Source organism: Schistocerca americana, chromosome 2 (genome assembly GCF_021461395.2).
Source record: "Schistocerca americana isolate TAMUIC-IGC-003095 chromosome 2, iqSchAmer2.1, whole genome shotgun sequence".
In the NCBI taxonomy this organism is placed as follows: domain Eukaryota; kingdom Metazoa; phylum Arthropoda; class Insecta; order Orthoptera; family Acrididae; genus Schistocerca; species Schistocerca americana.
The window spans coordinates 1,115,062,191-1,115,087,046 of record NC_060120.1 but is presented as its reverse complement, the minus strand read 5'-3'; the positions used below and the strand labels follow the sequence as shown (position 1 = coordinate 1,115,087,046).

General features: G+C 40.7%; 1 protein-coding gene across 1 annotated transcript in view; it reads left to right on the top strand.

Moving 5' to 3' along the window:
- LOC124596529 (acetyl-CoA acetyltransferase, mitochondrial) overlaps nt 1–24,856 on the top strand; it is a 102,011-nt gene that overhangs the window by 29,054 nt on the left and 48,101 nt on the right. The window contains exons 2-3 of the mRNA XM_047135699.1: nt 6,451–6,597; nt 21,336–21,450. Coding sequence (XP_046991655.1) covers nt 6,451–6,597; nt 21,336–21,450 — 262 coding nt within the window. The remainder of the gene's footprint in view (nt 1–6,450; nt 6,598–21,335; nt 21,451–24,856) is intronic.

Sequence of the window (24,856 nt, the reverse complement as noted above, 5' to 3'; positions counted from 1 at the left end):
AGTGGAACACGTCGGTAATTCGCAGTGAGTCCAGTCATAGAGACAATTGAAAATGAAACGCTTCTGAAGCAACTTATAAATCACGCTGCAGTTTCTCAGTAGGGTGTTCATTTTTAAAATTGGATTTTATTCTCCATATTGGATACTAGGTTTTGATAACTGTATTTACAACCATTAGTGTTTATTTTAGAACTGATGTTGGTAAAGAAGTTACCGACACCTGGTATGCAATATGGAGCATAAAATGCAATAAATAAATTAACATCGTACTGAGTAAATGCAGCGTGACTGGTGACTGGTTACGTGAGTGCCCTCACTCTTCTATAGATAAATGGAAGTTGAAATTCTTAGAGAAGTTTTTTAATGGAGTGCGTTAACTTTTTTAAGTGCTCACCTCAGACTGGATGAGGACTGGGACGTAAAACGTGTTTAAATTTTGTGCAGTTCTGCCAACATTCACTCCTGCGCAGCTCACATAGTACAGTGATGTATTTATTCCGTGCTACACATTGTTACAGGCTTAAATCGTTAAGTGCTGGCAGCAACAAGAAAAGACACATTATCTGTCGACTTGTACCAACACGACCCGACCAGAATCGAGGGAAGGGTGAGATCTTTAAAATGTTATCGTATTGTGAATCATTTGGATAAAACAGTTTCGCAACAGTATTGGACACAGCTCACCCTGCAGTAATCGAACCATGTTATTTTTTATATTTATGTAATTATGTAGTCGGAACTATATTGTTAGTACCGACTACATTATTATATACATATTGACAACCTTTTGTTTCATCGCCTCCACTGAAAGTTTGATAGTTTCATCTAACTTCTCAAACTGCAAATTTCTCGAATGTAATGATTTAAACCGGCCGGAGTGGCCGAGCGCTTCTGGGCGCTTCAGTCCGAACCGTGCTGCTGCTACGGTCGCAAGTTAGAATCCTGCCTCGGGCAGGGATGTGTGTGATGTCCTTAGGTTAGGTTTAAGTAGTTCTAGGGGACTGATGACTTCAGATGTTAAGTCCCATAGTGCTCAGAGCCATTTTTGTAATGATTTAAGATGACGTACGCCCTTTTCGTGAATATACTTTTTCACCGATTTTGCATTTGGCGCTCAAATCAATAACCTCAACGAAATAGTCCCAAATAAGACTTATTTTTGGTTTCATTATTGCACTCCACGACCCGACCAGAACCGAGGGAAGGGTGAGATCTTTAAAATGTTATCGTATTGTGAATCATTCGGATAAAACAGTTTCGCAACAGCAGTTTTGCCAACATACACTCGTGGTCTCTCTGTTATACAGCAGTGGGGAAGGGCAACAACCTTGTCTAACACCTCGTCCAATGCTGTTTCCTTCTGATATTTCATTTCCAGTCCTTATCCTTACTTTCTGGTGTAAATATAGATTCTGTATAAGTCGTCTCTCTTTCCAATCTACTCCTTTCCTCTTCGAGATATCCATCAGCTTGTTCCACTGAACTCTGTCGAAAGCCTTTTCTAAATCTATAAAAACAGCAAAAATTTCTTTACCCCGTTCCATATATATTTTCCCCTATAGTTCTTAAAGGCAAATAGCATCTCTTGTTCCTTTTCCTCTTCTAAATCCGAACTGCTTCTCTGCAAGCCCTCTAGCCAGCTTGCCATATAACCTTCTATTCAACACTCTCAGCAAGACTTTAGCTGCATGAGAAATTAGGATGATGGTCTGGTGCTCTTCACATTTTTTAGTATTTCTCTTTTTCTCTATTTGTATCATAACTGTTGCAGCGAAGTCCTCAGGCCATTCCCCTTTGTCATATATCTCATTACAGAGGTAGACTATATCTTTTCTTGCCTTGTTTCCCAGACTCTTCAACGGTTCTACTGGCAAATCATCTATTCCACATGCCTTCCTATTCTTCATCTCCTTCAGCGCCTTTTCTACTTCTGCTTCCAAGATGGTAAATCCCTTTCCATCTTCCAGCACATATTGCTCCTCTTCAACCTTAATTTCACTTTGCATTTTATCCCCCTTATACAGACATTCAATATATTCTTGCCATCTGTTCAAAACCTCCTGTGGTTCACTGTTAGAGTACCATCTGCTCTTTCTATTTCCATGTTATTCCTCTTTGTTTTATATTCAAAAACTATCTCACTAGCCAGTCTATACATCATTTCACACTTTCCCTCTCTCCATTTTCTCTATTTCTGTTTCATCCATTTTTTTCTTGCTTCTTCATTTTCTCTTCTTAATTCATTATTCAGTTTCCTGTACCTCTTTTTGCCTTCTTCAGTTTCTGTCTGCGCTCTTCCATCTTTTTCAACATGTTTTCTGTTATCCATTCTTTCCTGGTGCTTTGGGGTACTCTAATTCCTAGTACTACTTTGGCAGAGTCCACGAGTCCTTCCCTCATTTTTATCCACTTGTCATTAACACTTCCATCAACACTACCTCTTCGCCATTTTTCCATAAATCTGTTATCCAAATCTGATGCCTTTCCTACCTCTTTGAGTCTTTCTATATTTAATCTTTCCTTTGCGTTACCTCTCCAGACTTTTTTCAACTTCACTTGTATCCCTCCCACCACTAGGTTGTGGTCTGAATTTATATCCGCTCTTGGATAAGCTTTAGCATTCTTCAAACAGTTCCTAAACCTTTTTTGTATCAGGATGTAGTCCAGCTGATATCTTTCCCTATTCAAATTTGAATCCATGTGTAACGTCTCCTTTTGTGGTGTTCAAATAATGTGTTACCCACTGCTAATGAATTTTCTTTACAGAAACTAATTAGTCGTTCACCTCTATCATTTCTTATTCCTAATCCAAATTTTCCTACTGAATCTTCATCTCTTCCTTCACCCACCGCTGCATTCCAGTCCCCCATGATGATAATACAGGCATTTCTATTTTCTTTCTCGATGAGTTCTTGTATTTTCTCATAATATTCTTCCACTTCCTCATCTCTGTGCTGGCTGGTTGCCATATATACCTGTATTAATACCAAATCTTTTGAACTATCCTTCAGTTGTATCATCATCAGTCTTCCATCAATATATTGTACCTTCATTACCTTATTTTTCAACTTTCGCCCTATCAGTATTCCTACTCCGTTTTCACTACTCTTGATTTCCCCTGAGTAAATGAGTTTAAAATCTCCACTTTCTATCTCCCCATTCTCTCTCTATCTCATTCCACACAAACCGAGGGCATCTAATCTGTTCCTTTTCATCTCCTGTTTTGCATTCTCTAGCTTTCCTGCTTGCAGAAGTGTCCTCACATTCCATGGTCCAATCCGTATCTTTCCTACTTTCACTGTCCCTTTCTTCCTTTCAAATATGTCTACTCTCAATGTGTTCCCCTCCCGTAGATCTGAATGAGGGGAAGTTTTAACTCCGGAATCTTTCACATGGAGAGACATACCATGTACTTACGACAACATAGTTCAAATTGATTGCCCTCGTTGTTATTCTTCAATTCGTTTGATGTTCGATTTACGAAGTCTGTTATTTGTTTCGCGCTGAATCCGCCATAGAACGAGCGTAGTGCATTCCTTTTAGGTGCTGAGTAACTGGATAAAAATTATTCGATACTGGGTACGTTAAGCAGAAATAAACTTTGCAAAACTTTTTTTCAATGGTTAGTTCCGGCTTGTAAGGTCTAGACAACTCTGGTATTGAGCTTGATGTCTACAATTGACAAAACCCTTTGCTTAAATCTAGTTGACTCTATTCTAGTTCATTTAATTCGATTTCCGTATTCACGAAATAAACTGTATAATAATTATATGTAACCTTTGAAAATGTAATTTTTAGAGTGTAATTGTTTGGTTAAAAAATTAATAAATCACTTACATACTCATTTTTAAACTGTACTTGTAGCACACTCGTATAGATGTCATAGTATTAAAAACAGTTTCATGTAGAATAACTGCGTCTAGCAGACAACTGATTATCATTCAACAGGTCTCAAGTTTCATACAATATTTACAAAAATTCTAAAAATTCTGAAGACATCCACTGATAATTGCCATGGCCTGATAAGAGGTATGTTTATTTCTTGCATACATTTGGGGCCTCGAACTCCAAACTTGCTCTTATCTGCTGAACATATTTTGGCGATTAAAAGTGGTCTGGTTCTGAGGACCTCCAAATCTCGAAGCCCTCAAGATTTGGAAGCTCCGCAAGGCCAGACAACCTGGGAGGCCATCCCCTCCATCTAGCCTGCCCACTTAATCAACCCCTGTGTATCCGGAAATCGTGGAATCACCTGCCTGTGATGGCCCAATGGGATAACGCACCATGACAATTTACCAGAGGTTATAGGTTCGAATCCTGTCTCGGGCATGGTTGTTTTGTCGTTGCTCTAATATGTAACATAGTACAGAAAACAGTGAGATGGTGGTGGTAATAGAACAATGAACGGCACTAGCCTGAGTGTTTTCAAAACGTGCTGTTTGGGCATGTTCCACACTGTCGCGTGATAAACAAAGTAAGAGCCTACGGAATATCAGACCAGCTGTGTGGCTGGATTGAAGAGTTTTTAGCAAACAGAACACAGCATGTTGTTATCAATGGAGAGACGTCTACAGACGTTAAGGTGACCTCTGGCGTGTCACAGGGGAGTGTTATGGGACCATTGTTTTTCACAATATATATAAATGACCTAGTAGATAGTGTCGGGAGTTCCATGTGGCTTTTTGCGGATGATGCTGTAATACACAGAGAAGTTGCAGCATTAGAAAATTGTATCAAAATGCAGGAAGATCTGCAGCAGATAGGCACTTGGTGCAGGGAGTGGCAACTGACCCTTAACATAGACAAATGTAATGTATTGTGAATACATAGAAAGAAGGATCCTTTATTGTATGATTACATGATAGCGGAACAAACACTGGTAGCAGTTACTTCTGTAAAATATCTGGGAGTATGCATGCGGAACGATTTGAAGTGGAATGATCACATAAAATTAATTGTTGGTAAGGCGGGTACCAGGTTGAGATTCATTGGGAGAGTCCTTAGAAAATGTAATGCATCAACAAAGGAGGTGGCTTACAAAACACTCATTCGACCTACACTTGAGTATTGCTCATCAGTGTGGGATCCGTACCAGATCGGGTTGACGGAGGAGATAGAGAAGATCCAAAGAAGAGCGGCGCGTTTCATCACAGGGTTATTTGGTAACCGTGATAGCATTACGGAGATGTTTAGCAAACTCAAGTGGCAGAATGCAACAGAGGCGCTCTGCATCGCGGTGTAGCTTGCTGTCCAGGTTTCGAGAGGGTGCGTTTTTGGATGAGGTATCGAATATTTTGCTTACCCGTACTTATACCTCCCGAGGAGATCACGAATGTAAAATTAGAGAGATTCGAGCGCGCACGGAGGCTTTCCGGCACTCGCTCTTCCCGCGAACCATACGCGACTGAAACAGAAAAGGGAGGTAATGACAGTGGCACGTAAAGTGCCCTCCGCCACACACCGTTGGGTGGCTTCCGGAATATAAATGTAGATGTAGATGTAGATGTGCTGAGGTGTCCATTTAGTTCGTCAGCTGGTCTCGAGATCCAGGCACTCTGTATTCCAACTTCCTCGGTTGCAGCCATCAGCACGCTCATGAACACATTTTGGTCCTTTCGTGTAATGGACCATTTTTTAAGTGAATACATATTGTACTTTGAACTGTGAGTGTAGCTATAAAGTTGGGACATTTGGCATCCAATGTATGGATTACGTTGGATGGGTCATAACACCCATTAAAATTGGTATGTTTTGTGAGAATTGGGACTAATAGCATAACTATTCCCCTCACTTGTCTTGCTATTGTTGTGTTGTTGTTGTTGTTGTTGTTGTTGTTGTTCTTCTTCTTCCTTCTTCTCTTTCTTCTTCTTCTTCTTCTTCTTATTATTGTTATTAAGTTTTTTCTGTGTCTGCATTGATATTATACGGTGACATTTCTTAATTAAAAACATGTGATAACTCTCTAACTTTTACTAGTTTAATATTAATCTGCTTATAGACAGAGATATGCAGCCTGTTACAGAATGTTTAAAAATATTTCCAGTCTTCAGTAAATCTGTATGTAATGTTGTTCCTTGAAACATCCTTGCAGCAGTGACTCACTGACTTGACTCAGAACTATGCTTTGAAGGTTTTTCTCTGTGATGGGATTTATGGAACAAGATAAGTGTGTGGACGAATGACTAAAAGACTAGAGTTTTTGTTTCTGTTTGTGTCTTTTATGATTGTGCATTGGCTTTCCCGGCTTAGTAATTGATGATATTCACATCGAGTCTCCAGTCGGAACATAATGTCATATTGACACAATATTGCATTGCTAGATAGTAATGCTCTTTAACAATGTATAAGTTTGTAATGCTTGTGGTTGATACCCAATGACTTATTCTTACTTTTGTAAATGTTGCTTTCTCTATGGAAGAAAAATAATACTTCTTTGACTGTTTCCAATAGGCTCAGCTGGAGAGCACCCGGCACTACTCATCAGCTGTAAAGCTGAATGAAGTGTTCATAGTTTCATCAGCAAGAACACCGATGGGTCCATTTCGAGGAAGTATGGCATCACTGACTGCTCCAAAACTTGGTTCAATTGCTGTACAGGTAAAAATAAATAAATTACATCTTTTACCCCCTACATACTAAATTAACAAAACTACTTTAGAAATTTAATATCTGAAAGATCCACACTTGACAGCAAATAAAGGGTTGAAGTTGAAATCTGAATTCTTTGCCATCCTATGTAGCAGCCAGTTGTGTCAGCAGGCATTGTGTGCTATTCTTAAAACATATACATTCTTCGTAACTGCAAGCATGAGATGTTTTATTTCTGGATGATTGAGCAGAAAATATTGGGTGTGATGTATGCTAAAAGACAAACCTACGGCTGGAAATAATGACTAGTATAAATCTTGGCACATCAGTCCGAACAGTTTGTTGGTAAGTTGAAAATGTCTGTACATTGGTAGAATTAGACTTAAATCTCACCTTAGGGTTGCATAGCCAGTGTCATTTTGAATAAAATCATTTTGGGTATTGGTCTACGTCATTGTGAAACAGTAAAACATCTAAAATGCCAACTGGTGACTACAGTAAACAGGTTCAAATTGCTGTAGGTTGCAGTACTTCTGCAGAAATGTAGAGGCTTGCACAAGATAGACTTTGTGGAGAGCTGCATCAAACCGGTCATTGGACCAAAGACTAGAACATGAGTATAGTACTGGGCACAGTTTTTCTAATGGTTGGTTGGTTGGTCAATTTGGGGGAGTTGGCCAAATCACGAGGTCATTGGTCCCATCAGATTATTGAAGGAATGGGAAGGAAGTCAGCCACATCTTTTCAGAGAAACCATCCTGGCGTTTGCCTGAAGCAATTTAGGGAACTCACAAAAAACCTAAATCAGGATGGCCTGACATTGGTTTGAACCATCACTCTCCAAGATGTGAGATCAGTGCGCTAACCACTGTGCCACCTCGCTCGGTGGTTTTTCTAATGGGTAAGAAATCGTGTCCTATTTATTACTACTACTACTACTACTACTAAACATTATTACACTTGCTGTGGGAAGATTTGACTGCACATTTTTATATTGGATTCATGTATATCATATTGTACAATGTCAGTATGCATCGGAGCAATAATCACTCATTGTTTGAGCTGGAAGGATGTCTCTTACAGCAGGGTATTCAGACATGTGCTGATAGTGAGCATAGGTGATCTTAAAAGAAATCTGCAGTCCTGACTACACAATTAAAGAAGTTATCATTCACTTTCTTCTGCATTGTGTCTATGAGGGACTTAAAAAAGCCGAAGGACTGTAAATAGAAACTTGTACCTTTATTTCAAAATTATTTCGAAAGTACTGCCGAGTGCTGTTGAGGCACTTGTCCCACTGTGACATAACCCAGTGAATAGCCATCTCGCAATATTTCTGGGGCTGTGTTGTGAACCAGTTCCAAACATAATGCTTGATGCCCTCTTCTGAGGTGACTTGTTTGCTTCTCAGAAAGGCTCTGCAAAAATAGCGTAATTGCAGGGAGGCAGGTCCAAACTTTTATGTAAGTTGAAGAGGTGCTCGACTGTGTTTGTTGTATGAGACTATGTGTTGTTGTGGACCAGAATGACCCTGCGGTTGACCTGCACCAGTCGTTTTGATTTGATTGCTTTGAAAAGGGTGCCCAAACTTTATGAGTAATGTTACGCATTTGCTGTTGTCCCATTGCCTGTGGATAGCCTTGTGTGCCCCCACTCCATGGACTGTAATTTCGTCGTGCAATTGACATGTTTCATCCAAGTCTTATTACTGGTTATGGTTTGATCCAGTAATGAATTTCCACGTTTGTGGTGGGCCTCCAGAAATGTCAACGTTGCCTCCATTCACTGTTCTTTATGGTGCTCTGTAAGCATTTTGGGCACCCGACATACACAAAATTTGTGGTAGCCTAGCTTTTGAGTGACAATTTCGAACAAAAAAGGTCTGTGAAACTTGTGGAAACGAAAGCAAAAGCTCCGTTATTGTGAAGCGACAATTTTCAAGAATCATTTAATCAACTTTAACGACAAGATCGTCAGTCACAATGCTTGGGTGTCCACTCTTCTCTTCATCATGAACGTTGGTTCGGCCATTTTGAAACCGAAAGCACAATTTCCGGGTGGAACATTCACTCATCATTGTTTTCGTACACTTCACACAGTTCATGATAAACTTGTATAGATTTTAGGTTTTTTGGAAACAAAAACCATATCACAGACTGCATCTCACAACTGGTGGGATATTTGATTGCAGCGCACATTTCAGACTCGAATATCGAAAAAACTGGACCTGCAGAGACGTTCCTGCTATCACTGATGGATGCCAAGTGAGCATGCACATACCAAAGTATACGCGAACGGTGTGCACTTAGTGGTGTCCGATGGAAACATTCCTTATTTTCTGACTAGCCCTCGTATATGTATATCATTTCCAAAACAGATGCCATTCGTGAGTTCTTGGATAAGTCTAAGTGTTAGAGTAAGAACAAACATATTTTATGGAACAGTACTTTATAGAGCAACACATAAGATACAGGTTGTGTGCAGCGCTGAACTCCTTGCCTGGAAAACAGTAATACAGGATGAAGAACAGTTCGAACACTTGTTTGCAATTGCTGAAATTATACTGTTCCTCTGGCAGCTCTTCATAGTGCGCCAGTGGTTTGACCCAGGTGGCCTCCCCATAAGTGACTGTATGGACACACAACCTCTGAAATTGTGTGTCATGGGTGAAGGTTAATCACTAGGTTTTTGATAATCATTTTTTTTCTTTCTGGGAGCTCCTAACCTAAATTGCAAAATAGGCATACTGGTGTAAACTTCTACCAGTGCTGTAAGGGGTTTCCTCTGGCTAAATTCTGTGTGTGTGTGTGTGTGTGTGTGTGTGTGTGTGTGTGTGTGTGTGTGTGTGGGGGGGGGGGGGGGGGGGGGCATGAGAGAGAGATCAGGATAAATTAACCTTATTGCAACATTTAAGTGCATATGTGCATGTGCACTAGAATCTGAGAATTCAGCAATGGGAAAATCAATAGCATAATAATTGTCAAAAGGCAAAAAATAGAACAGTGTCTGTGATATTACTTCTGAGTGTAGACACTTCATATCTTGCACACTTCTGCACATCAATGGACAACCACTACATTCACCCCCTCCCTCAAGTGCTAATGATATTGGTGATTGCATTTAACTTGGGGGTCTCAATTGTATGACAAGAAGCCTTGCTGCTGCGGAGCCATCACAGCACTCGATCAGCGGAAGTGCGACAGCGTGCTTTCTCCTCTCAAAATCACGAAAGCTACAATACTGTTTTCTCCATGCGGGAACTCCAACATGCCCTCTCTTCTTCTCGCTCCTCCGCCCCAGGACCGGATGGTATCCATGTCCAAATGTTGCTGCATTTATCAACCCATAGTTGCGTTACCTCCTTCGCCTTTATAATCGAATTTGGACCAACAGTACCTTTCCCAGGCGATGACGGGAAGCTATTGTCGTTCCCGTTCCGAAACCTGGAAAGGACAAACATCTCCCCTCTAGTTATCGCCCCATTTCTCTCACGAGTAGTGTCTGTAAGGTTTTGGAGCGTATGGTGAATTACCGTTTAGCTTGGTGGCTGGAATCCCGCAGTCTTTTAACACCAGCCCAATGCGGATTCCGAAAGCATCGTTCTGCAGTTGACCATCTTGTTGCTCTCTCCACTTATATCATGAACAATTTTCTCCGGAAACGCCAAACGGTAGCAATATTTTTTGATCTGGAGAGAGCATACGATACCTGTTGGAGGACAGGCATCCTCCGCACGCTGTTCTCTTGGGGCTTTCGGGGCCGGCTGCCCCTTTTTCTTCGCGAATTTATGGCAGAGCGCACATTTAGGGTGCGGGTGAACACTACTCTCTCCCGTACTTTCTCCCAAGAAAACGGGGTACCCCAGGGCTCCGTGCTGAGTGTTGTACTGTTTGCCATCGCCATTAATCCAATTATGGATTGTCTCCTTCCTGATGTCTCGGGCTCCCTCTTTGTGAACGATTTTGCGATCTACTACAGCTCTCAACGGACCAGCCTTCTTGAAAGACGTCTTCAAGGATGTCTCGATCGCCTCCACTCGTGGAGCATCGAAACCGGCTTCCGTTTCTCACCCAGTAAGACCGTTTGTGTTAATTTTTGGCGACGTAAGGAGTTTCTTCCGCCCTCCTTACATCTAGGTCGTGTCAACCTTCCGTTTTCCGACGTCGCTAAATTCTTGGGTCTTATGTTTGACAGAAAACTGTGCTGGTCCTCCCACGTTTCCTATCTTTCGGCTCGCTGTCTGCGTTCCCTTAACACCCTCCGTGTCCTGAATGGTACCTCCTGGGGAGTGGACCGAGTGGTCCTTCTCCGCCTCTATCGCGCCTTAGTGCGCTCGAAATTGGATTATGGAAGCATAGTCTACTCCTCTGCTCGGCCGTCTATTCTTCGGCGTCTCGACTCTATCCACCACCGTGGATTACGTTTAGTGTCTGGAGCTTTTTACACCAGCCCTGTGGAAAGCCTTTATGCTGAGACTGCTGAACCTCCGCTGTCCAATCGGCGGGCAGTCCTTCTGAGTCGTTATGCTAGCCATCTGTCTTCCATGCCTGCTAATCCAGCCCATGACCTTTTTTTCGACACCTCCTTTGATGTAGGGTATGCAGGCCGCTCCTCCTCCCTACTACCCCCGGGAGTCCGCTTCCGTCAACTGCTCCATTCTCTTTCCTTCCGCTTTCCTAAAACCTTCTTGACAACTTGGGGTACAGCACCGCCTTGGCTCCATCCCCGGATCGACTTGCTCCGAGACCTATGTCAATTTCCCAAGGATGGTACCCCTACGCTTGTTTATCGTCGGGCATTTGCTGCTCTATGTGCACAAATGACGGACGCCACATTTATTTACACCGACGGCTTGAAAACATCGTTAGGTGTAGGGAGTGCCTATATTGTTGGCGACACCCCAAATCACTTTCGGCTTCCCGACCAGTGTTCGGTTTATACTGCGGAGCTTTATGCTGTTCTCCAGGCTGTCCACTACATCCGCCGCCATCAGCGGATACAGTACGTAATCTGCTCAGATTCTCTCAGCTCTCTCCTAAGTCTCCAAGCTCTTTACCCTGTGCACCCTCTGGTCCACCGGATTCAGGACTGTCTGCGCTTGCTCCACCTGGGGGGCGTCTCGGTGGCGTTCCTCTGGCTCCCGGGACACGCTGGTATCTGTGGGAATGAGGCGGCCGATATAGCGGCCAAGGCTGCAGTCTCTCTTCCTCGGCCAGCTATTCAGTCGCTTCCCATTACCGATCTACTGAGCGGTTTATGTCGCCAAGTTGCTCATTTATGGCATGCGCATTGGTCAACACTTCCCCATAATAAATTGCGGGAAGTGAAAGCCCTTCCTTGCGCTTGGACCTCTTCCTCCCGAACGCGTCGTCGGGAGGAGGTAATTTTAGCTAGACTCCGGATAGGGCACTGTCTTTTTAGCCATCGACATCTTTTAAGCGGTGATCCTCCCCCACTCTGTCCCCACTGCTCTCAGCTGTGGACAGTCAGACACCTTTTAATTGAATGCCCCTATTTTAATCCGTTACGCTCCCGTCTACAGCTATCGCCTGATCTATCGTCGATTTTAGCAGATGACACGCGCTCAGCTGACCGCGTTCTACAGTTTATTAGTGACAGTGAAATGACGTCAGTCATTTGAAATTTTTTTTTTTTGGGACAACAAACCCCTTTCTATAGTGGATTTTTAAGCATTCCTTCTGCCTTTAGTTTCTCAAATTTTATGACTTTGTTCCCATTGCTGCTGGTTTTAAATTTCATTTCTTTCCTGTTTCCTACGTCACGGGCTGGGCACTAATGACCATAGAAGTTTTGCGCCCTAAAACCACAAAAAAAAAAAAAAAACAGCACTCGATGTCCAGGGTGATAGTGGTGGGGTGGCAGGTGACTCTGTCTTGTTCTTAGGTGGAAGGTGGCACGGCAGGCGATTTGCGTACATCATTGGAGGAAGTACTGAAGGCAGGTTTTTAGATGGTTGATAGAGATTATCTTGAAGGCACCCATAAAATTGATCTTCAATGTTTTGCCATCTCTGCCGAGTACTGGGTATGGCACATTGTACAGTGGCTTCAAAAACTTGTGGATAGCCTTGTTCCAAACAAATACTGGATTGTACTTCAGCAGGTCAATTGAAATGAAAGGGTGGTGAGTCTCTTGGTGCAATAAGACAGAGCTGCCATATCTGTGAGCGCAGCGTGCTAACAAAATTGGAAGCATCAATGAGCATTGGGCATATTGCAAAGAGTGCACCGTGCAGTCTGATTGGTTGCCCGTACAGAATGCTAGCTGCAGTTGCTTTCAAATAACATCTCAGTCTAACATTGGGACTCGTGCCATCGAAGGTATACTTTAAACTGCTGGTTTAAGTGTTCTGTCAAACCACTCACTGCCAGGTAATAAGCCATTGTCCTTATGTACTTCATACCTAACCGGGAAGCTTATGCCTTGAACAGATAGGCCCACAGCTCGTGGTCTCGCAGTCACGTTCTCGCTTCCCAAGCACGGGGTCCCACATTCGATTCCCAGTGGGGTCAGGGATTTTCATCTGCCTCAAGATGACTGGGTGTTTGTGTTATCCTCATCATTTCATCATTATTCATGAAAGTGGCGAGATTGGGCTAGGCAAAGGTTGGGAATTTGTACGGGTGCTGATAACCGCGCAGTCGAGCGCCCCACAAACCAAACATCATCATCATTGAACAGATAGGATTGATTCAAACTGTTGGTGGTAATATGCGATGGTATGCCAGTGGTCTAGGTGAGCTGCACGCAGTGTTGATGGAAATCCATAAACTCTAAAAATGGTCGTAATTCATTAACAATCACAGGTTTCAGATAGTTGACTATGGCACCTAATTTCTATTATGCAGCCAAATTCCATGGGCATTGATTGTGAAGCACAAGAAGCAGACTTCTGAAGCTCTGAAGACACATTTTGAGGGATTAATAAGTCCATGTGAATGAAGGCATGTAAATATCTGATACAGATGTTCCAGATGTCTGGCATTGGGACTGAACGTGATTAGTATGTTATTAGTGTATACATAGCAAAAATCTAGATCTTGTGTCACCTCATCCATAAAATGTTGAAATGTCTGTGCGGCATTGCATAAGCCATGCCGCATTCTTGTACATTTGAAGAGGCCAGAGTGGTGATCGATGTTTTAGCTATGTCTTGTAATGATACAGGTACCGGTTAGTATGCACACACAGTGTCTAAAGTGAAGATGTGCTTGCTGCAGATGTTTTATGTCTCCAGTATGCTGAATGTTAGTGATCAGGGATTGTCCTGGCACTGAGCAGCCGGTAGTTACCACACAAACGCCATCCTTTCGTCTTTTTGGAAACAACATGTATCAGTGAGTCCTAGCTGCAGCTTGCTTGTCAGCAGATTCCTTGCACAAGCATGAAAAACAATTCTTATTAGCCACTTTCAGCTTCTGTGGTGTCAAGCAGCGAGGTTGAGTGTGGATTGTTGGTCTTGGAGTCCTCAGGATATAATGTATGTTGAATGGCATATTGATGCTAGCATAGTTAGTTGCTGGGTTTTCTCTTGGAACTGTTTTAGAAGTTCTACATAAGGAGAGTCACCACAGGTCATCTACAGCGATATTATCACATAATGTAAAAATGTATCAAGGAGATGACGATATCGAAGGACTGGTAGCAGACCACAAAATAGCAAAGTCAGTTCTGAGTATAGAATTTGTCACATTTTATTTATGATAAACTGCCATTCCAACTTACAACATAGACCTAGGTCAGTGAGCATGTCATGCAACCATATGTCTGTATTGCAGCTCCATTAGTGGCAAAGAGGAGACAATCATCTCTGCTGTGGTTAGGCAGATGAAAGGATGGGTGTATCAACACATCCACAGCTGTGTCTACCAAGACTGAAGCTTTGTGTAAAGGTCGGTGATTAACAATTGACGACTGCTGATCAGAAAGCCAGTTGGTGTCATTACTGACTTTCTACTGCATTTCTTATTTCACTCAAAGGACTGAATTTCTGTGCTTGAGAAACAAACCACCTGTGGTACCATAAAACTTTTGTTGACAAATGTGATCGGCTGTGTTTCGTTGATGAGTGGTGTCACTGCTGTCAGCTATTGGAATGCTGTGTTTGTAGTGCAGAAACTTGTGCTGTGCCTCTATTGATGTAATAACAGCGACTGACTGTGAGCCAACAGCTACTACCACTGACGGTGGGTACATCTCTGCTATGCAATCTGAGGTTTGCACTAGCACCTGTAGATTTCCAGCAAATACTGTGAAAATGTTCTGTGTGTCTGGAGAGAGATGTGACAACCAGATGTTTCTCAGGATGCCCTCATTAATGGCATTGCTTATTGCTATCCGTAACCAGCACAACAGCTGCGAGGGAGTGAGGTCTCATAACTAATCTGTCCGCAGCAACATGTCAAGATGCTTTGCCTCAGATTGTGAAAAGTGAGTGGTCAGGGCATTCATAAGAGTCATATATTGGTCAGTGATCATAGGTGAGGTCAGAATATCTTGCACCTTGATAGCCATATCTTCATTTTATCACAGTGACAATATAGCCATACTTGGTTTCGTCAACCGTGTTACTGGTGAGCGCAAAATGATTCTCAAGCTGCATGAAACATTGAACTGTGTTTTGTTGCCAGAAAGGCATTGGATTAATAATGACTCAGTTAATCAAAGCATTCGGGAGGGCATGTCGATGGACAGTATTGAGCCTGACAATGCTACCACTCAGTATGCAGACGGCATGTGGTGCATGGCATGGCTGGCACAGTAGACTGGTGCTTGATGTTCAAAACAAGTTAGTGATGTAGTACATGGATAGCGTGTGGCACAGCTGGTGTGGTTGGTTTGCTCTTGATGTTCAGAATGGAACAGATGTCACGTCAGTTGATGTCATTTGTCACCTGAGATTACATCGATTAGCATGTAAGATCATGTCAGTATCACCAAAATGTTGCAGTTCAGGTTGAATGAACTTTATTGTGTACATTGCAGTCCAAGAATTCAGTAACAACAAGATCAATAATGGAAAAATTATCAAAAGGCAAAGAATAAACCAATGTCAGCGGAAGTGTAAATACTTTACATCCTGCACGCTACTACACACTGCTGCACAACCACTATGGAGCTATTAGAAGCTAATTTCTACATTTCTGCATTATTAGAGACTCCTGCATTAGGCATAACTTGTTTTAAAACTGCCAGTTGTGGTTTTTCTCAGGCTATCTTCTCTTCTAATGTTCCTCCTGGAACTTTTACAAGGAATTGATTGTACCTTTTTTGGCAAATCTATTTGTGTCGTCTTTGCTATATTGTTCTCATAAATTACCTTTCTTCTCCAGTTATTTGCAGTACTATTGGGTTGGTGGTTTTGCTCCACTAATTCTTTGTTTTATGTCTTCTGTGGTTCTTCCATCTGCATTTATCTTAGTTCTTAAATATTTATGTGATCTTTCTTGTTTGTTTCTTATTTTATTTTCTCTAATTTTGATGTTTCTTTCTTCCAGTTCCTCGGAGCACATGAGTATTTCTGTTTTTTTTTCCCACTTTGTACTCATTCCTTCGTACTGTGTCCAAAAAACGTTTTGGGCATATCTTTCATCTGGAGCTACCACAGCTATGTCATCTACAATCTAAGCATCTGTATTCTTTATCAATTTTTTTCTGATGCTTGTACAGTAGTGTTTGCAGTCATTTATTGCATGTCCTATGTAGATGTTGAATAGGGATGAGCACAGATTGCTTCAGTGTCTAATGCCTGTAAGAATTCTAGCTTCTTTTTGTATACTTATCATCTTTACTGTTGCTATTTTTTCTTTGTATAGTATTTTAATTGTTCTTCTGCCTCTACATTCTTGTGTAATCATATTTAGAATTTCCATTAGTTTGTTCCAGTTGACAATGTTGGATGCTTTTCTGAGTAGCTGTGTAAATTCTTGTGTTGACCCTAAAGCTTTCTTCAGTTATACTGCAAAGACAGGACAGCTTCTCTTGTGATTCTACCTTCTTGGAAGCCAAATTTATCTTCAGCTAGATTGGCTTCAGTATTGTTTTTAATACGTCTGTGTATTATTCTTGTTATGCTCAAAGTCCTGTGACCTTTCCATGTGGCTATTATGTTCTTCTTTGGGAGCTTTATTATGATAATTTTCCTAAAGTCTTCTGGGGTAATACTAGTTTCATATATATCAGTGAATGAGCCCTATACCAACTGTTATTCAGTACTTTTTAAAAAATTCTTCTTTTGCAATTTCAGGCCCCATTTTCATTTTTTGTACTTTATTTCCTTCTTCTGTTTCACTTAATTGTTCTGGCTCGTACAAGACACATCCAGAAAGTAAGTTTCCCCAATGTTGTTTCCTATAAAGTAGAAGTATTTAGCTGGGAAAATTTTGCATGTGCAGCAGATCTATGATGTAACAATCAAATGGCCATCGGGCAGGTCCTGCCTGGTGCCAGTACTGCAGCAGCAGTGCTCTGAAATGATGTCCCTTATTCGTTCTCCTGCCACCTGCCAGGTTCGATCGGTGATGAGGTTCCCTAATGCATGAAACAGAGCACTCATCGAAATTGTCTGCTCCGTCAGGTCTACAGCATGAGCTAACAGATGCTGCATCACTGGTGTAGGCTTTTTTCCAAAGGTTGTCAAAGTGTCATTGACGAAGAGCGCAGTGGATGACTGCCCATCATCAATGATCACATAGTCGAGCTAGTGTGGTGGCACATCTTGGAGAAACGTCACTTCATGACTACAGAGCTCAGCAGCAGTTTTCTGCAGATATCATGATCCTTGTTGCACAAAACTGCCACTGTGCACTTGCTGTCCAAGAAATTGGGTGCCGAAAAACCTGACAGCCGAGCACGAAACGAAATGCTTTGGAGCAGCACTGACATTTCTGCAGTAGTTGCATTCCTTGACAGGATCATCACAAGCAATGAGACAGGAATTTCTCACTTGACCCTGGAAACCAAACAGCAGTCAATGCATTGGCATGAAAGTGGATCACTGGTCAAGATGAAATTCAAACAGACTGTGTCGGTGCAGAAAGTGATGTCCACAGCATTCTGGTACATGAAGGGCATTCTGCTTATTGGCTTCCTGTCCAGAGGTGAAACAGTGAATGTTGGGTGTTACCGTGAAACAATGCATAAACTGCAGTGTTGCTCCCAGCGATTCCCATCTTTTCTTGCACTTCAATAAATTCCAGTCCTCCGGCCAGCATTTGGACAATGGTGATGATCCAAAGGCAATTGCCACATGCTTTTTTCATTCACAGGTGGTAGACTTCTATGACTTACACGGCAGAGGATGATATGACAAGTATCTCAATTATTTTGGTGACTATATCGAAAAATAGCTCAAATATTGCTGTACCTGAAGTTTTTCATGTAACTATATTGTTTTAAAAAATAAGGAAACTTATTTTCTGGATGCGGCTCATTGTACACCTCAATATATTGTTCTCATCTGTTAGCTACATCCTCTTTTTCTATAAGAATCCTTCCCTCTTTGGAGAGGACTGAATTATTGTGTTTACATTTTCCAAAATGATTTCTTATCTGGTTGTGTTCCTTTACTGTATTTCCTTTTTGTAGTTTTCATACATTTCCTGCAGATTTTGTGATCATTTATCCATGGTTTCCTGGGTACATTTTGCAAGAGACATAGTATGCCCTTTGTTGCCACTTCAATTGCCTTTTTTTAGATTTTTCCAAGAGTGGTTTGTAGTTTGACCTATGTCATCTTTGAGGAGTACTTTCACTGAATTTCTGTAGTTTTCTCTGGTACTTAATATTTTTAATATATCTGTTACCCTTCTCTCAGTTTTTACTTTGAATCTGCAATTTATTTTCAGTTGCAGTTTATACTGCATTGCTGTTAGATTAAGGTTGCTTCACATATCAGTTGCAGGGTAAGATTTACTTCGTTTAATTTGATTTCTTTGATTCTTATTGACAATAATGTAATCAATTTGATAGTGCCCTGTATCCTCTGGTTTTGGTGATGTATAATGTGTTCTTGGATGGTTCTAAAATAATGTTTTTGTGGGCACCAGCTGTTTCTCTGTGCAGGAGTCAAGTTGTCTTTGTCCTCTCTCGTATATGACTCCTGTACCTTCTTGCCACTTCAGCTTCTTGTATGTCTCTTATGAGACACCCATTAAATGAAATTCCTGTTTTCACATTCCTGCATTTTATGTTTTCCCACTTTTCATGTCCATATTTGTCGGTTTCAACAGAAGTCCTATTCTCTCTATACAATGCTTTCCTGTCATTAACGATTCCATGTTAACAACATTTCCTGCATTATAAGTTATTTTTTAACATTGATTTTCATGTAGATTTCTGCAAAAATGCATTGTCTTCTTGCTCAGTCAGTCTTAGAACAAAGCAGAAAATGCATTATGGATCATGTAATGTAGCATTAGCACAGTAAGTGAGATATTCACTGTAATTGTGTTGGGTCAGAGCCACCAGTACTATATAGGGTCACAGTGTTTGGAATGGTGGGAAAGTATCCTGAGTCACAGCCTTAATGATGAACACAATCTGATGAAAGTGATGAAGAAAGGAACATGCATTTGTGTGTGTGTGTGTGTGTGTGTGTGTGTGTGTGTGTGTGTGTGTGTGTGTGTGTGTGTGTGTGTGTTTTAGCACTCATCTGCTGCCTTCATGATAGTGGCTGAGTGCTGACACACACAAACGCTTGCACGCAGGAAGATTCCCTCTTCATTCCGATCATGTCCAGAGGTGTAAATAAAACATGGAAGCAAAAGTCTTTTGCGAAACTACGTTGCAAAGATATTCATCTTCCAATGTGGGATGTGTTGATGAGCATTATAAAATCAAAGTAAATAAAACTTGTAACACAATATTTACTAAAACACTTGAGTACACAATTCTTCACAAACAGAGAACAGTAGGCATGAAATCTACAACTTGTTGTGTTTCCTATGCTTTCCTTTATTTCACACTTTCCTATATTTTACACTTTTTTGAGACATTTGGCAGAAAAGTGTAAAAAGCATGTTTTACTATATTGAAGTTGTTTATTCACTTCTTGTGTTTCATCATAATTGTATCCAGATGTTGGCTATGTTGTCATATTTAAATAGCTTCTTCGATTTAATTGTGTTCTTAGCTTAGTTACTATGTGTCATTAACTCACCTCTGAGACACACTCCACTTGGAGATACAAATGGAGTACTATTTTACCTCCAGGAACTTCAGTACCAGAAGACTACATCACAGACAAAGGTGGTTTTCTGCATTGAGCTGGTTATGAGGTACCTTCTCCTTGCTTTGCGCACCACAGTAAGGCAGCCAGGTTGATGGTTGCTGTCTTCCCTTGTCTGTCTTCATTTTGTTGCTGCACATACTTTGTCTCCTCCTGTAGTCAATATCGTTAGTGCTATTGCCCGACTGTAGGCTAGTTTATTTAAGGTTTACCCAAGTATTTCATTTCCTTAGTACCACCCATATCTGGAAAGCATTCCCCTATCTGCCATTTGGGCAAGTTTCTGATGGAGGAGAAAACTAGAAAAACCGCACAAGAGGTTTTGTACTGTCTACATTTCCATTCCTTTTTCTGTGTTGCTAGCCTCTGGTGTTCCCCTATTCCTCTATGTGTGTCCTTCCCTCATCTCTGACTTGTTTAATGCACTCTCTACCACTTTCAACTGGTTGAGTTTTCGAGCGTCATAATGTTGTTAGTTTCCTTATCAGCCTGCTCTGCAGTCTCACTCGACCCAGCGATTTGGGTTACTTTTATACTCAGTCCTTTTCCTCTTTCTTATCAGAAAACACCATTTCCAAAAGCTAGTATTTTGTTCTGTTATTTTCATGTTCATCTGCTTCTCACTTTCTCTTTTTTACTGTAATTTCTGCATGAATATCCTTGACACTGTACTGTGGCTCTGTTTAGTCTTGCATGTCTCTCGTATCTATATACATTGCTGTAGCTGTTGTCTTCTTCGTTTTCCTGTACATTTCAGTTCATTCCCCTGTTCGTTTATGGTTTAGCAGATTCCCTGTTTCCACAGTGTTTCTGTTTCTATTTCCTTTCTCTGTCACGTTACCTTATTCAACCTTCCCTCCAGTCAAATATCTTCTCTAGTAACCTTCATTTATTTTAATCTGTTTATTTATCTTATTTCCTGACTCTTTGTCATCTTTTTCACTTATTTACTGTCCCTCTCCATTGCCCTTACTACTGTTACTTGGATGTAGTATGTTCTTGTCAAGTGTGTACCTTTACTCTCACATGTGGTACCATAAGTTGGCCTTTCAAAACTGTTGCATATCCTGGTCATTTGAACTATGTTGTCCTTTTGCATGATCCCAAGGGCCTAATATTAAATATTTTTGTAGCATGTTTTAGTAGTTTCTATACTTTGGTTTCATGTTTCCTGCATTCATTTATAATGTTTTGACAATTAGCTCCCTTTGAGAAAATATGACTTACACTTAATGTCTTATTTAAGATTATTGTAATGTGCATGGGTATGAAAGATTAAGAAAATGTGAAGAACTCTCAGAACATGTTTAAGCAATTATTTCATAATTGCGGGAGTAGATCTACAGCTGTTGATAACATAGTGGTTTAAAACGACAACTGTATCTATATTGATTTGGCCACAGTTTAATTGCAAAAACAATTTACTTCTCACGTGTAAGTTGTTGTATAATGTACTACTTTTATTTACAGTTCATTATATAGCCCTACTATCTTACAGGCTGCAATAGAGAGAGCTGGGATTCAAAAGGATGAAGTGAAGGAAGTTTTCATGGGGAATGTTTGCCAAGGGGGAGTTGGCCAGGCTCCAGCAAGGCAAGCGGCTTTGTTTGCAGGTATGGTGTAAATTCTTGAACAGGACATAGTCTGTGTTTTGACTGAATGCTAAAGTTTGTGAATAGTTCAACAAAAAATAATTTAGTGACAGGATCAGTTGTTCTTTTATTTTCAATATTTTTGGTTTTGATCAAAAATAAAAATGTTGATGCTGTTATTTGGTTCCAAGTAATAACTAGGATTGTGGAACATGCCACATGATGATCACACTCAGGACTAGAAACTTAATGAAGAGTTATGCATTCACTAAAGGAGGTGTACCACAAATTAGGTGCATGACAATACACAAATAAATATAGTTGCGGAGCTGCACATGATATCTTTGTTGGAGATTTTATGATGACTTGAAGCCCCCGAATGCTGCAGCCAGTCTCTAAATATCATTATGCAGATGACATATTCCTGATAAACATCCCATCATGTGATTTGCACCTGGAGGCAGTTCATCCATAGAGCACATGCTATGAGCTTGAGGCTGTCAGGGACCTCACAGGCATGCTGCCCAGTTTTTCAAGGGAAAATTCATCATTTGTAGTTTTAAACTGGAAATAGTAATATTGTTTAGGCTTATGTGTACATGATTGTGCAATGGTTTTAAAGCACTGGACATAATAGGTCAGTGGATAAATTTGTGTGTATTTTCAAATGTTTGAAGAATACATGTCATAATTCTATGTATTACATCTGATTTTATGTATTGTAAATTAGAACAAGTGTTTCTTTTTATAGGTTCCATACCACTATGACCTGCAGTCCATTATTACAAATTATTGTGAGTTTGCACTACAGTATTGTTGACAAATTGATTGCTCCAACATTGTCAGCAAAGCCCACCCAAAACACATTTTTTTATACAACCTCGCATCAAAAAGTGCAGGCTGCTAAGTTGAGGGTAGGACAACTAGAATATTCTATCTCATTTAGTGTTGCATGTGCAATCATGTATTGTAATCCTTTCACAAATTTTGAGTTCATTCACAGTGTGCCCTTACAGTATGTCTGTCTGTCATGTTTCAAGATATTTTTTGGTTTCCACGTATGGTTCAAAGTTCATCCCATTCAGTTACACCATTGTGTTTATTCTCTCTTGCCAACTCTTGCAGTATGAGGTTTCCAACTTCTACTGCCAAGCACAACATAGATCAGGAATTTCTCCTATCAGTAATTTCTCCTAACATTATGTACCAATGTTTTACTGTGTTACATAGTGCTGTAGTGTATGCTACAAAATATTTTTTTAATTGAAGACTGGAACTTTATGTATGTTTCTTTTCCAGAAATTTTCGGCAGTCGACATATGTTTCAAAAAACTCGTAACACTGAACTGCATTAGCTCGATTTTGTTAGTTCTATTGGTTTCTGTCATAAGCCATCATCTGGTATAAAACTCACTTAAAACATTTATTTGTCATGAATATTGAAACACAAAGCATTTAATATTTTAATCCATATGAACCACATTGTTGTCTCATATGAATAGGATGATAGCTGCACTTGTAAATGCTATCAATGAGTTTTTTATTGTGTGTTTCATGTGGATTAAAATATTCAATGCTTTGTGTTTAAATATTCATGACAAATGAAATGTTTTAAGTGATTTTTGTACCAGATGATGGCCTACAGCTGAAACCGTTAGTACGAGGGTAATCCTAAAAGTAAGGTCTCCTATTTTTTTATAAGTACATAGACCTGTTTATTTCTACAATGGCTTACACCAGTTTACAGCTTGATCATTTAGCTATTTTTCTACATAATCAGCATTTCTGTCGATGCATTTTTGTAGACACTGTGGCAGTTTTTGTATGCCCATGTCATACCAGCTCGCCGCCATGCTGTTCAGAAAGTTATGAACCTCTTCTTTCACCTCGTCATCGGAGCTGAATTGCTGGGACCACAATTAATGCTGACATGTACTCCGAGTCTCTGAAAAGACTCAAATGGCCAATTCAGAACCGGAGAAGAGGAATATTGAGCAAGGGCGTATTTATTCTCCATGACAACGCTTGCCCACACACACCGCTCAGCAAACCGTTGCTCTCCTGCAGCAGTTTCAGTGGAACGTAATCACCTACCCACCCTATAGTCTTGACTTGGCACCCAGTGAGTATCACCTGTTCCCTAGGTTAAAAGAACATTTGGCCAGAAAGCGATTCAGCTCTGACGACGAGGTGAAAGAAGAGGTTCATAACTTTCTGAACAGCATGGCGGTGAGCTGGTATAACATGGGCATAGAAAAACTGTCTCATTGTCTACAAAAATGCATCAACAGAAATGGTGAAAATAGCTAAATGTTCAAGCTGTAAACTGATGTAAACCATTGTAGAAATAAACATGTCTATATACTTATAAAAAAAAAAGGAGACCTTACTTTTGGGATTACCCTCATACTAATAAAATCCAGTTAATGCAGTTCAGTGAAACTTTATAACTTCATAATACAATGCATTTTATATGTTAACATGAACATCATAGTTTCAATATGGTTTTGGTGGATTTTTGTAGCTTTGTTTTGATGGAGCACTGTTCTGCCTCGAGAGTGGTTTGCAGACAAACTCATTTGGGTCTTCAGCAAATCCCATATCCATCTCCACAAAATAGATAGATAGAAGCAAAAGCTGTCAAAATTGAAGGTAGTGCAGTTATCTTTGCATTTTCATATTTTAAACTAAGCAGATAATGAAAGTTAACTGGCAACTTAAAACTTTGCACTGGAGTGGCATGTGGACCCATCTTCTCCTGCCAACTGAGCTTTCAAACTGTTGCTCACAATCCATGCTCACAGTTTAAATTCTGTCAATATGTCTCCCTATTTTCCAAGCTTCACAGATGCCCTCTTGTATTTATTGGTGGACTGGTGCTACATTAAGAAAAGATACTATCATAAAATGGTTTAGTCACAGCCATGAGGATGTTTCCATCGATAATGAAGTACACTGTTCTGAAAACTGAAGGCAGTTTCAAATTTCTATCTGTCGGTACTGTTCAGCTAGCTTGGCACTTTGAATGGTTTGCTCTTGCTGATACACACTCGAGTGACCATTTTCCGTGTGTCCTTCAATTACAGCCACAACTGCCATCTATGCGCCCAAGACACTTGAAGTTTTCCCAAGCCGATTGGACACTTTTCTCCTCTCTAGTGACATTCGATGACAGTCACTTTCCTAGCGTCGATGATCAAGTCTCTCATCTTACAGAAGTTATTCTTACAGTCGCGGAATGTTCAATACCTTGCGCCCCTGATTTGCTCCAGGTGGCTGGAGTCCCGAAACCTTTTAACACTTGCCCAATGCGGTTTCCGAAAGCATCGTTCTGCTTTGACCATCTTGTTGCTCTCTCCACTTATATCATGAACCATTTTCTCAGGAAATGCCAAACGGTAGCAATATTTTTTGATCTCGAGAGAGC